Source organism: Archocentrus centrarchus, chromosome 4 (genome assembly GCF_007364275.1).
Source record: "Archocentrus centrarchus isolate MPI-CPG fArcCen1 chromosome 4, fArcCen1, whole genome shotgun sequence".
Classification (NCBI taxonomy): domain Eukaryota; kingdom Metazoa; phylum Chordata; class Actinopteri; order Cichliformes; family Cichlidae; genus Archocentrus; species Archocentrus centrarchus.
Window position 1 is genome coordinate 23252391 of NC_044349.1, and position 13487 is coordinate 23265877.

Here is a 13487-nt window from a genome sequence, read left to right on the forward strand (position 1 = left end):
ATAATGAGTTTTGACTGCTGCGTGACATGTTTACAATAGATCATCTCTTCCTTTTGTTGGTCACAAAGAGGTCTTAGTTGATATGAGGTATCATGTACAGCTGCTCTCACCTATTACCTGTAAACAGATACTCGTGTACTCACACTCACATGATTGAATTATTCATAGATGCTGGACTCCCGCATCTTTAGCTTGCACCACCTACTCTTTACATTTCCACTGACTGGATGCGAGTGCTTCAGCTTTAACAGACGTCTGTGATCGAAACTGTTTAGGACATCATCAATCAACAGTAGCTAGCAAAATATACAGTAGAACAACAAGAACGGAAAGCGCAGTCTTCAAGTTCAAATCTCAGCAACCTTGACCTGTAGGTAAAGGTCAGAGGTCAGGGTTTCTGAAACTCTTGTGAACGAGATAACTTGAGAACAGTCTCACCTAGGATGTTCAGATTCACACCATAGATGCACGCTGTTCAAGCTAGACCCATCAAACGTCACACACTTGTTCATTGACTTTACTATAACAGCACTATACTAGAACAACAATTTGACTAGTTTGGGTTTGTGAGGCTTCATCGTTTCATTTGATATCTGTCAGTAAACTGAAGGCTTCTGTGATTTTTCCAGCTTATAATAAAAACAATCAGACAGTGATGTTCTGCACTTTTTTCTTGACAAAAGATGGAAATTTATTGTCAAAAACAATTTTCAAACGCATGTACAAGAATCAAGAAAAACATAGTTTTACATGTGTATTTATAAAATAAACTCAAGGTAACTACTGGAAACTAAGTTACAATTCACAAACAGATCATGCACATACTGTGTGAGTTACCTCAGGTAGCATCATGTGTTACTTCTACTGATTTACTAAGTATTATATAAATAATTTCACAAAATGCACGACTATCTGTATTAATAAGGCCATAATACCAGAATTTGGAGCTGAGAGAAGGTTCAGTTATTTTCCTCGAAGCTCCCGCTGCTGCTGAGGGAGGAGTGGAATCTCATGGTGCTCATGGGATCAGACACGTACCCTGAGAAAGAGAACAATGAGACTTTTTTATTTTTTTAATGGGATAACACAGGAGGACTAAGAATGAATCAGGTGGTGCTGATGGGATATTGGCCACTTTATTAGGTACACTTTGCTAGTACTTTTTTTTTAGCCTTTAGAACGGTCTTCTTTGTGGCATAGAGCAAGGCGAGGTACACTTCAACAGTGGGTACACTGTGACACTGTGATCATAAAAGGATGTCCATGGTCAGCCACAATACTCAGTTAGGCTGTGACATTTAAACAATGCTCAGTTGGCACTAAGCAGCCCCAAGTGTGCCAGGAAAATATCCACCACACCATTACATCACCACCACCAGCCTGAACAGGTTCAAAGGCCAGATCGTTTACATCAAATTCCAACCCTACCATCCGAATGCTGCGGCAGAAATCGAGACTCATCAGGCCAGGCAACGTGTGTCCAGGGATGGTCTTCTGCCTACCTTGGTTGTAACAAGTGGTTATTTGAGTTTTTGTTGCATTCCTATCAGCTTCAAAGCAGTCTGGCTATTCTCCTCTGAACTCTGGCACCAACAAGGCATTTTTGCCCAGAGAACTGCCTCTCACTGAATATTTTCTCCTTTTCAGCAGCTTCTGAAATACTCAGACCAGCCCATGAGGCACCAACAACCACACCATGCTAAAAGTTACTTAAATCACCTTTCCTGCCCATTCTGATGCTCAGTTTGAACTTCAACAGGTGCTCTTGACCATGTCTACATGCCTAAATGTATATGATTGGTTGATTAGAGGTTTGCGTTAACAAACAACTGAACAGGTATACCTAATGAAGTGGCCAGTGACTATATCAAACCACTTTCCTTGAAAATTGGTTGAAAATTCAGCCATATTCACATTTAGAATAATGACAAACCAAATTACAAAAGTTTTAACTGCAGGAGATCTGCTTTCAAAAATCATTTCTGCTATCATACTCATCATCGACTGTTTTATTCACACAAACCATTCCGATCGATGGGAGAGAACTGCATGCTCCTTCTCAGCTCCTCCAGTGAAAGACCTCCAGATGCTCGGCGCCGCTCGCTGAAAATGAAAATGAATAGCCTCAGCTTTCATTCATTAATCTACCGCAAAACAATACTGCAGTTCAGGAATATGTACTGCTGCATTTACACGGAGAAAGCCAGATGAGATGGAGCCAGCTTCAAGCAGAAGAAATTCAATATGAATGCCAGACCCAATACCTGCTTTCCCTTTCTCTGCAGGAATGCAGCATACAGAACTGATGACAGGTGCAACCACTGACCAAAATAGCAAAACACTTCACAAAATAAAAGAAAAACTTTTTCAGTAAAACTCAATGATATTCATTTTTTTATTACACATTTACAGTATGTGAGGGTTTTGTCCAAATTCTTGTGGAGTCATGGAAGTCAGTACTCAGCCCGTTTCTAGTTACTGGGTTCATAGTGCCTGTTACCAGGCTCTCATTTTTCTCACACACACACACACACACACACACACACACACACACACACACACACACACACACACACACACACACACACAGTACACAAGTTCAAGGCCAAGTGTCTAACAGAGGCCTTCCTTCTCGGTCAGAATGCCGGGCATGTTTTATTACATTAGCTTTCTTTTGTTTCCTGTTCGGTATCCAAGCAACTCAACTCCCCACTGAAGTGAGTTTCTTAATTGGTCTTCTTGTTACCAGCGTGACAACTGTTGAAAGTGTTTACAGGATTTGCTTTCACTCAGCATGTTCGTGTCGAACAAGCCCAGACATGTTTGCAGACTTCCTGTAAGCAAAGTTTTTATTTTGAGGCTGTTTTTAAGGCACTGTATATATGTTACTTATATTTTCATCTCCTGTCCCACAGCTAAAAAAGTGTAAAAATAAAAATAAAATCTTCAGTTTACCTAGCCTTTTTTTTGTTTGTTTTTTTTGCTCTTTATACTATGTTATACTGTTCATGGGATTAGTCTGAAAAGACCTGACTTGGCAAAATCCTGTCAAAGACTTGTTTATCTTGTTTAGCTTGAAAATGGAAGCCAAGGGAGGGGCCAGTCTCTGGTTCCCTATCATACTAGTTGAAAGTCACTGAACAACATGTTGAAAGGTTTCAAGAGATTTTATTGTTCAGTGACTGGCTGTTTTTAAATATTGGTTTGGATCCAGATCACTTTCTTTGAAATTGAAAAAAGGGGATATGCTCTCAAAGTGCCAATCAGAGACTCTGAAAGCTAACTAAAAAGAAATTGACCAATTGGCCAGTTTAGCTTCCTGAAAGAAACCTAAACAAATTAAGATATTAACCACAATTGGCTTTGGCCAGCTGTAGTGGACTGAATGAGTGCGAGTGCGGACATTGTGCAGTAAATTATCCCCACCTGTATAAGGAGATGCTCAAGCTGTCTTACCTCTGGGTCCAGAAGGCATAGGCGCGAGTGTTGAGAGCGTACTCGAGTTCAAAACGAGACCGCAGGGCAGCCACGTGGCTCCGGCCCGGTCCTCCTCGCCCGAGCAGACAGTCAGAGGAGGAGGAGGGAGACAGGGAGCCACTGCTGTTACTGGAAGCTGGAGACATCAGCTGTGATATATAATAGATAAAATGTAATTATTACAACATGCATGTCACGCACAACAGACGACATTTAATTATATGTGGGATATTATGTACCTCAACATTGCTCAGGCATTCCTCCAGGCTGGAAACCACTTCAGAGAATTCAGGTCTGTCCTAGAATTAAAAAAAGAAAACTATAATTATTTCTGTATCTTTTATAAACACTCAGAAATGCATTAGGCATATCCCACAACAGATGCACAGGTGTATTCTTTCCCAAACTGGCGTGTATGTTAGTCCACCCACACACGAGGCAAAGGTGAACTCTGCTTTTAAAAGCAGTCCTTAGATCTCTCGTCTCACTGTAAAAGAACAAACAGTGCCACCCTGCAACGCTGTTCAATTATACAGCCCATCCTCAGAGAGTGCTCTGTCTGCATGTCAATGAATGGAGCCAGGACAAAAAAAGATTGTAGGGAAAATATTTAGGAAACATATAAAGAAACATTTATAAAAATGCAATAAGCTTTTAAAAGCCCTCTCAATTTGAACTTAGTGAATGCTTTTCCCTACATTTTATGTCAAAAGGGTTTCACAGAAATCAAGTAATTACTGACTGTAGAAAAAAAAAACACTTTGTGGCATTTTTGCTTAGTCTTTAATATTTACATATGCATGTGGTGATAAATATGAACAGCCATGCAATAATCTATCATCTGGGGATCAGACTCTCTCATTCATTACTGCTGCTGAAGGAGCGGCTGACTCAGCATCCTGTGACTCTCAGAGCCTTACCATGTTTATATAGCTGTGGATGATATAACATGGTTAGTTTTATACTGTTTTATATTTTAATACCGCAAAACTCTTACTAGTTGAGCATATCCTGATGTACTATAATTTAAGAAAAAGTTGTGATTAGAGCAATTTGGACTTTCTGCTTGGGATAATCAGAGCCCAGAATTACTCAGCAAAAGGCGAAATCAGGTCGTTTACCTCTGGGCAGGAGTTCCATCCTCTCATCAGAAGTGCGGAGATGGGTTTGGGAATGGAGTAACCAATAGGAGGCCGGATGTGATGATAAGCCATGTCTGCTGCAGCAGCAGCTGAGGACAAAAACAAGTATTTTAAATGTAGCTGTAAAACGGGTCCACTGTTGTCTGTGGTGTTCAGTATTTGTTTTTGGTGCAAGTAGAATGTGTGTGTGCTATTTCATGCCTTTGCATTTACGACGTTTTTTTTGTGGAAAAATCTAAAAACGCTGAAATACCGTATGGGCAGTCTTGTGTATGTGTTAGGTACTTATTTTTGTAATACGAGCTTTATCTAATTTAACTCCCTCCTCCTCTTTGAATTCATTTGATGAAAAATGACCAGGTTTCAAGTGAGCAAAGGGGATTTCTCCTGTGAGCAGCTCCCACAGGCAGAGGGCGTAGCTGAACATGTCTGCCTTCACTGAGTAGCGAGTACACTGGGTGAACACCTCAGGAGCCATCCAGCGCAGGTTCTGCAAAAACACAAACAGAGACAAAGCTTTTTAGATGCTCATGAGGTGAGGGCTCCTGTGTATTTTAAAATGTTGTATCTATTTTAATGGCAGAGCACACATATGAGAAAAAAATGAGGCCCAATTACAGACATAAACACCGCGTTCCAACAAGGGCAAGTAGATCATCATAACAGGGAGCTCCCTGGAGATAAAACACACTTAACACCAAACTGCAGGCCAAGCACTCTGTAGCATTGAGTCAGCACATTCAGACAAATTCTGCATGAAGGCACTTTTCTTTTTTAGCTGGCGGGTAATTGATGACAGGTGCCAGAAGAAGCACTGGCTTCCAACAAAATAACAGCATACACTTTTCTTCTATTTCTTCTTTTTTTTTCTTTTCAAAGTCACTTAATCTTTCGTGGATGCCACAGATGGTGTCAGAGTTATTTAGCTAAAGAGGGGAGAAAACTCATGCCATGAGGTTTTGCGCCTGCCATGAAGTGAATGAAAAAGAGCGAACAGCACTGACCCCTGGCTGTTTGGTCATGTTGTCCTCTTCAACAGACTGTAGAAATCTGGATTCTGCAGAGAAAGGGAAGGACATTTAAAACGTCACACAATTTACAGGCTGAGAAATGAAAAGGAACAGCAGCACAAGTGCAATAGAGTTACAAGATAAGTAAACCCACTCAGTAATATAAGTGCCACGCTGACTTTCAAAGTATGCAAAAGAATTTGATAACTACTAATGCTACTGGTCATAACAGACCAAGTAAGGCGTGAGTTTTATTATTAATAAACCTTTTTGATGAAAGAGTTTTAAAAAAAAAAACAACTATGTTTGACTGGGTGCTAGTCCTCAGTTTTTATCAAGGATTGACTTACATTTGACTCACATAACCACTGGTGGAAATGAGGGGGGAAAAAAAGGTTGAAAATCAAAGTGTATTAATCGTTCTGAGGCCTGAGATTTTTGTCTAACAGGGATTAGCTTTCCGCCACAATAACCTCATAATTTCCCAATTTTAGCCGGTTCTGTTTAAATATATTTTTGGGCTTTTTAGCCTTTAGGATAATGGAGATAAACACATGAAAGCTGGAAGAAAGGCCAGAAGCAAAACACAGAGTAAATGGCCTCAGGGTGGATTCAAATGCGGGCCTCTGCATTAGCCTTATGGCATGTGGCTCGCCTGCTCAACCCAGTGAACTAAATGGTGCCCAAACTTCAGACAGTTTTAGTATAACAATCCAACATGGTAACAGTTAGTACATAAAAGATTATATGGAAAATCATAGTAGATCCCCAGTATTGTTACTGAAATTGTATTTTTAATCCAAACTACAGTATGATCTTTACCCTTTGTCTTTACCTAAATATAATAAAGTACACTGCTCAAAAAAGTGAAGGGAACACTCAATCATCACAGTGTGACACAAAGTCAGTTAAACTTCAGGGATATCAGTCTGTCCAGTTATGAAGCATAAAACACTGTGAATCCTTTTCACCCGCTTTGGTGCAAGTGAGACAACAGGTGCGCTAAAGATGCAACAAGAAAACGCCTGCTGGGTGACATTTTTTAGGGCTCTGGCAGCAGCGTTTCCTGTTCCTTCTTGTGCAAATAAGCAGATATCAGTCCTGCTGCTGGGTTGATGCTCTTCTGCAATCCGGCCCAGCTCTTCTCATGTAGTGCCCCATCTCCTGGAATCTCTTCCTGCTAAACAGTTCCCTTTTTGGTGGTTGTCTTGTTGTTGCCTCTCCAGTGATCCTGTTGCCACTTTCATTTGCACCAAAGTAGGTGAAATGGATTCACCACAGTTTATACTTCCTAACTGGACAGACTGATATCCCTGAAGTTTAACCAACTTTGTGTTATAGTGTGATGATCTAGTGTTCCCTTCATTTTTTCAAGTGGTGTAGTTTTATTGCCTTAAAAGAAAAAAAAAAACGGCAACTGAAAACTAAAAAAAAAATGAAGCTTTCCAACAGAGAGTCCATGAGGCAAACTTATTGGGAGTTATTTTATTCATTGCTAATATAAAATTTGGTTAGTAACATTTTACTTGGACAAACAGAATGGAATAAAGAAAACATCATATCCCTGGCCTCACCTCCAAAATCAGCCACCACTGCGTGTCCGTCCTCATACAGCAGAATATTGTGACTGGAAGGAAGACGTGCATTATTTGCAATGACAGTTATTTGACTCTGGCAATACCATTCCAGCATGTATGTTTTCACCCAGGCACCTACCTGTTGAGGTCCCTGTGGATGATAGGCTGTGTGAGGTTGTGCAGGTACTCCATGCCCTTGGCCACATCAATGGCAATGATGAGCTTGGACTGCAGGTCAATAAGCCTGTCCATTGACACATCATTAAAGCAGCAACCACTTAGTGCTAAATCAATGGCCCCTGTCAATCACACACAGCTCTTTACACAGATCAATAGGACAGTCTATAAAGACATCACCTGGCCACACAGTTAGCAGAACACTTCATCTGGATCAATAATGATCCCAGCTGAGGGGAAGAGATTGGTGAGGGGATGCTTCCAAGGATGATAATGAGATCCAAAACAGTCAGCTGTGCTATGCACACACCCTCAAAGGCACTGAATAACTACTTAAAGTAGTCTGACCTATTTTTGTATCCTGTTTATGAGCATGTATACTGTGAATATCACATACTTTACTGCACCAGAGTCCTACTAAGTCATCTAAGATTTGTCTTGAATTTATGGTAGATGCTATGCCAGTTAGGTTTAGTAACGTAATAGTGTCTGATTAAGGCTGGAGTAAATCATGACATGATAATTCACAGAAACAGAAACTTCTTCACCTCTTCTGCTCGTGCAGCAGGGAGAACAATGAGCCTCCAGACACATACTGGGTGACGATGGCAAACTGACTGGGGTCGTCCAGACACGCTCCCACAAAATGGATGATACAGGGATGATTCAGGCGACAGAGGATGGAAACCTCTCTGCAGAACATATCTACATCTGACTTTGAGCAGTATGTGTTGGCTCGATAGCTACAGAAGACATTAAAGATTGAAGGACCAATTAGTTCTTCATATCTCCTGACAGAAAAGGGACTCAAAATCACAGCGGTGTGAAGAAATACCGTTTTATGGCGACAATTTTATTTCTGCATTTGCCTTTGTAGACTCTTCCGAAGGAGCCTGTGTGTGACACACATAATAATATGAGATCAGTAAGCACATTAGTTGAAGGGGGGGTGGGGGTGGGGGGGGGACAACAGGAAATAAACTCACCTGATCCAATAATTTCATTAAACTCTAGCTCAGAAAGCTGTAGGTGGAAGTGAGATGGAAGACTGGCCCTGAGCACGAGAACTTCTGCTTTCTCTGAAAAGAAAATTCAAATAATAAAGCACGGCAAAAGTTTAAATCAGATAACATTCTTATGATGGTCAGGGTATGCATGGTGTGTAATATATGCCAATTAAAATACATTTAATCAGTTCATTTTGGCTTGAGTACAACATTTGACACTTTTAAATTCGCACATTTTTTCAACATTTAAAGTGTGATATTTACAAGGTTTTGAGCTGTTTTATCAAATTCAGATCAAGTTGCTCAGCTATCACGCTACAGACGCATCTGTAGTTTACACCACCCCCAATTTCACAGCAAAAGACAGCAGCCAAGTGTTATCAGCAGCAGCTAAAGCCCTTCCCTTGGCAACAGACATGGTGGGTGCTGCCACGTGAGCTGTCAGTGATGTTGGAAATCTCCAACTCACTACCTTTAGTCATGCTTTTGATCTTTCCAAGAGGAGAAGGAACAGAGACGTAGGAGCCATCTGGAAGACATGCATATTCAGACACATTAATAGGAGATTATGTGGGAATTTTAATCTAGATAATATATTTAAAGTGGTGACTAACCCCCTCCTGGCTGGGAGTACTCATTGCAGGGAGAGTCATCTGGGCGTTTGTAGTGTTTTAGTAAGGTGACGATGGCATCATGACCTAGAAAGCACAATAAGTCACCGGTAACGGGCTTTTATTTGAGCTTTTCAAGCTTGTCGAGCTCATAATTATTTGAACCTACCTTTTTCATAAGCCCACATGAGGCATGTCTGCTCATCCTTCTCTCCACTGGACCTGCTGGGGTCGCAGGCAACAAGGTTCATGTCTGCGCCGCTGTCCAACAAGAACTGCACCAGGCGGATATGGCCATGGAAACAGGCACTGTGCAGAGCTGAACAATACCACAGAACACACATATAATAATGAAACTCACTGCAGGGTAAGAAATTAATGTGGACTAGATGCTCAAGTAAACAGAGGTGTCACCTGTATGCCCATCTCTGCCCTGATAGTTGATGCTCATGGCATTCTGGCTCAGCAAGACTTTGACCATCTCTAGGTCTTTACCATAGGTGCATGCACTGTGACATGAGATATTAATTTAACATCAGCTTAGAGCAATAAGTTAGCTGTGAAATGTGTTTTTTGTTTTTGTGCACACTGTAAATTAAGCTAAAAATACCTGTGAAGTGCTGTTTCACTGAATATATTTTCCTTTGAAAGACTGTCTGTACCACAGTACTGTATTAACTCCTTCACTGCTGAAAATTTGCCATTATAGCAGGCCCTGATGAAACACAGCATTCATTGCAGTGCATATCATGTCCAAAAAAACGAAAAGAAAGAAGATCTCTAACAGTGCAAATGATTTACAAGTGTAATGGCGTATCCCCGTAGATGTTCACAGAGTGAGGCTGTACGTCAAAGTTGCCATGCAGAAGAAAGTGAACCACCTCGTGGTGGCCAAAACGAGCGCAGAAGTGGAGGGGGACATGATCTTCATTGTCTTGGGCATTTACTGGTGAGAAGAACAGAAATGTTAGAGAAAGTTCAGTATATTTTTAGAATTTAATTAGCTTCTCTGTGGCTTCTGAAGAAGGAAAACAGCTTAAAGCCCTCTCGGGGTCTTGGGTCTCACCATTAGTTTTGCTCCCCTCACCCATCAGCAGCTTGACAATACCAAGAAAGCCCTTGGCTGCAGCCAGATGCAGTGGCCGGTCACCCACCTCACCACTTGCATTCACATCTGCCCCAAACTTCAGCAGTAGCTTTGCCACCTAGAAAGCAGAGGGGGACAAGCAGAAGCATCCGTGGAAAAGTGTCAGTTTGCAAAAATGTTGTCTCTACATAATGTTTAATATGGGAGGTTTACCTGCTCATGATCATTGTAAGAAGCAATATGCAGTGGGGTAAAGAACACAGCATCCTGAACATTAACATATGCTCCATGCTGTAGGAGTATATCTGAGGCCTGGAGGGGGGGGGGAAATAACAAAATATAGGCCAAGGTACAAAATCAATATGGTCCACATCTGCTGATAATATAATTTTCTCTCACCTCATGATGCCCAGCCAATGTGGCAACATGAAGGGCTGTGAGAGCACCATATCCTAACTGCTGCACATCTGACCCACCATGGAGAAGTGCAGTTACCAGCTCAGCATTGTCCTGCAGCATGTAAATAAAACAGAAATGCTGCATATCTAAAGATCCTACAGGGGTAAATATAAACTGCAGTATCATCACAATTAAGCAATTTAAACACAAAGTTATGTCCATAGCACCTTTGTGTGTACTTGCACTCCACCATGTGGTAAAAATTTAGAAAGCTCACAACCACTTGACATACAGTATAACACAAGCAAGATACAATTTCCACCTTGAAAAAGGTATTACTGCCCTTTACTTCTCAGCACCTTGTAAGCAGCCAGGTGGAGAGCAGTGAATCCATTCCTGGTCAGTCTAGAAGGACGCAAGCCTTTGAGTATCAGGGTGCGTATATGGGCCTTGTTCCCTGAACACAAATATGTCACATTATGCATGCGTATCGCTCTCAACAAAATATCAGGTTTATTGTAAATGAAATAACAAGGTGGAGTTGAATGAAAAACTGGGGAAACCACAGTTCTAACCTTCATTTGCATTTCTGTATTTAAAGTTTATATTTAAACTTTATGTACAGTGCCATGAAAAAAGTATTTGCTCCCTTCCTGATTTCTAAGTTTTTTGTGTATTTGTCACATTTACAGATGATCAAACAAATTTTAAAATTAGACAAAGATAACGCGAGTAAGTCCAAATGCAATTTTAAAATGACTTAATTTATTTAAGAAAAAAGCGATCCAAATCTACCTGCCCCCGTGTGAAAAAGTAATCATTAAATCATGAATTAACTGTGATTAACCACACACCAGGGCCTCATTACTGTCAGATATGTTGAATTAATTAGTCACTCAAATAGAACTTATCTGACAAAGTGAAGTAGGCTAAAAGATCTCAAAAACAACACATCATGCCGCGATCTAACTAGCAACTGAGAAACAAAGTCGTAGACATCTATCAGTGTGGAAAGGGTGACAAAGCTGTTTCTAAGGCTTTGGAACTTCAGTGACCCACGGTGAGAGCCATTATCATAAGTGGAGAAAACTTGGAACAGTGGTGAACCATCTGGCTGTCCGAGCAATGGGACTCCAAGAGGACGTCAGTGGCTCATCCAGGAGGTCACAAAAGAACCCAGAACAACATCTAAAGAAGTGCAGGCCTCACTTGGCTCAGTTAAGGTCAGTGTTCATAATTCAACAGTAAGAAAGAGACTGTATGGGGCTGGTGTGTAAAAATGGCATCCACGAGAGTGTTCCAAGTAAAAACTAAACAAACTTGCTGACCAAAAAAAAACAGGCTCATCTCACATTTGCCAAAAAAAAAAAAAATCTGATGATTCCCGAGACTTTGGAGAACTGATGAGATAAACCAGAAGTCTTGGGAAGGTTTGTGTTCCATTACATTTGGTGTAAAGCTAATACAGCATTTTATAAAAGAGCATCATACCAACAGTCAAACATGGTGGTGGTAGCCTGATGGTCTGGGGCTGCTGCAGGATCTGGGTGGCTTGCTGTAATTGATGGCATGATGCATTCTGCTCTCTACCAGAAAATCCACTTGTGTTATGTAGCAGGACACTGACCCCCAGTAAGTGTGTTGATGGTGTTGTGCTAAATGGCTCAAAAAAACAGAAGAAGAAGGTTTTGGAACAGGCTAGTCAAAGTCCAGACTTTGGCACGACCTTAAACAGACTGTTCATGCTCAAAAACCCTCCAGTGTGGCTGAATTAAAACGATTCTGCAAAGAAGAGCGGGCCAGAATTTCTCCACAGTGATGTGAAAGACTCGTAGCCAGTTATTGCAAATGTTTGACTGCAGTTCTTGCTGCCAAGGGTGGTACAACCAGTGACTGGGTTTAGGGGACAATTACTTTTTCACATCGGCTCAGGCAGGTTTGAACAGCTTTTTGCGCCTAATAAAAAATCATCATTCAAAAACTGCACTCTGTATTTCCTCAGGTTATCTTTTTCTAATATTAAATTTGTTTAATGATCTGAAACATGTAACTGTCACAAATATGAAAAAAAAACTGAGAAATCAGGAAAGGGGCAAATACTTTTTCACAACACTGCATGTTCATTTTAGTTCTGCTGTTTACTTCTGTGCTGCTTACACCACAAACAATAATGTCAGTCAGGCTGCAGTAATCCTTCCCTCCACTGTCACATTTTGTTGAGGAGTTATTAATAGACTCTAGCAGTCATGCATACCTCCACACACGCAGCAGAGATGCAGCAGCGACAGCCCCTTCTCTGTTCGGTAGCTCACGTTCACCTTCTGAAAAGCTTCATCAGAGCTGAGCCACAGAAAAATCAACATTGCCTGCTTGTGAAAATCATAAAAATCACTGACAGAAAATTAATCATACTAGACATCGTTGCAGCAGAGGAACAGTACATGTCAGATTAAATGTAGTTTGTATAGTGGCTCACACGGATCAGATCCCTGACAGAAATATAAAGTATTTGTCACCTGAAAGCGAGCTTCAGGTCCACCAGCTCGCTGTCTTTTAGCTGGAAGTCATCTTCCAACTTCTCGATGATCACAGAGTATGACTCGCCTACTTTCTTCTTCCACTCATCTTCACAACACCATCATCAAGGTGGAACATAATAACAATTTAATATTTTATCTTACATTTCTAATTATCTGGACACATATGCAACAGTACCTAGTACACATTTGGATATAACCTTTTGCAACTTCAGTGTCTGTGAATTATAACCTATTCTCTTGGGTGTCCCTTCTTCAAATGCAAACCTCATTATCAGTCATTTGTATACATGTGTAAAACTAAATCTCATTACCTGTACACGTCTGAGATGGTCTTGATTTGTAATTTCCCATTGAGGGGGTCCTTCTCGTTTGTATAGTTTAGTGAACTAGAGAACACAATCTCTCACTCTCCCACAATTGTACAGGTCCAGATCAAAGGGGATCATGTCCATGGGCTAAA

The 13487-nt window shown here is 40.9% G+C and overlaps 1 protein-coding gene across 1 annotated transcript; it reads right to left on the reverse strand.

Moving 5' to 3' along the window:
* Positions 1 to 837: 837 nt before the first annotated feature.
* On the reverse strand, positions 838 to 13378 carry tnni3k (TNNI3 interacting kinase). The gene is made up of 25 exons (XM_030727084.1): positions 13339 to 13378; positions 13004 to 13112; positions 12742 to 12827; positions 10847 to 10944; positions 10488 to 10598; positions 10302 to 10400; positions 10068 to 10206; positions 9803 to 9947; positions 9612 to 9716; positions 9416 to 9510; positions 9171 to 9320; positions 9005 to 9088; positions 8863 to 8919; positions 8370 to 8462; positions 8219 to 8276; positions 7932 to 8126; positions 7346 to 7450; positions 7204 to 7256; positions 5624 to 5676; positions 4977 to 5109; positions 4599 to 4708; positions 3717 to 3776; positions 3457 to 3626; positions 2024 to 2103; positions 838 to 1039 (listed from the first exon to the last, which is right to left on the reverse strand). Exons 1-25 carry the CDS (start codon positions 13376 to 13378, stop codon positions 960 to 962), a joined length of 2508 nt encoding a protein of 835 aa, XP_030582944.1. The 3' UTR covers positions 838 to 959.
* Positions 13379 to 13487: the final 109 nt, after the last annotated feature.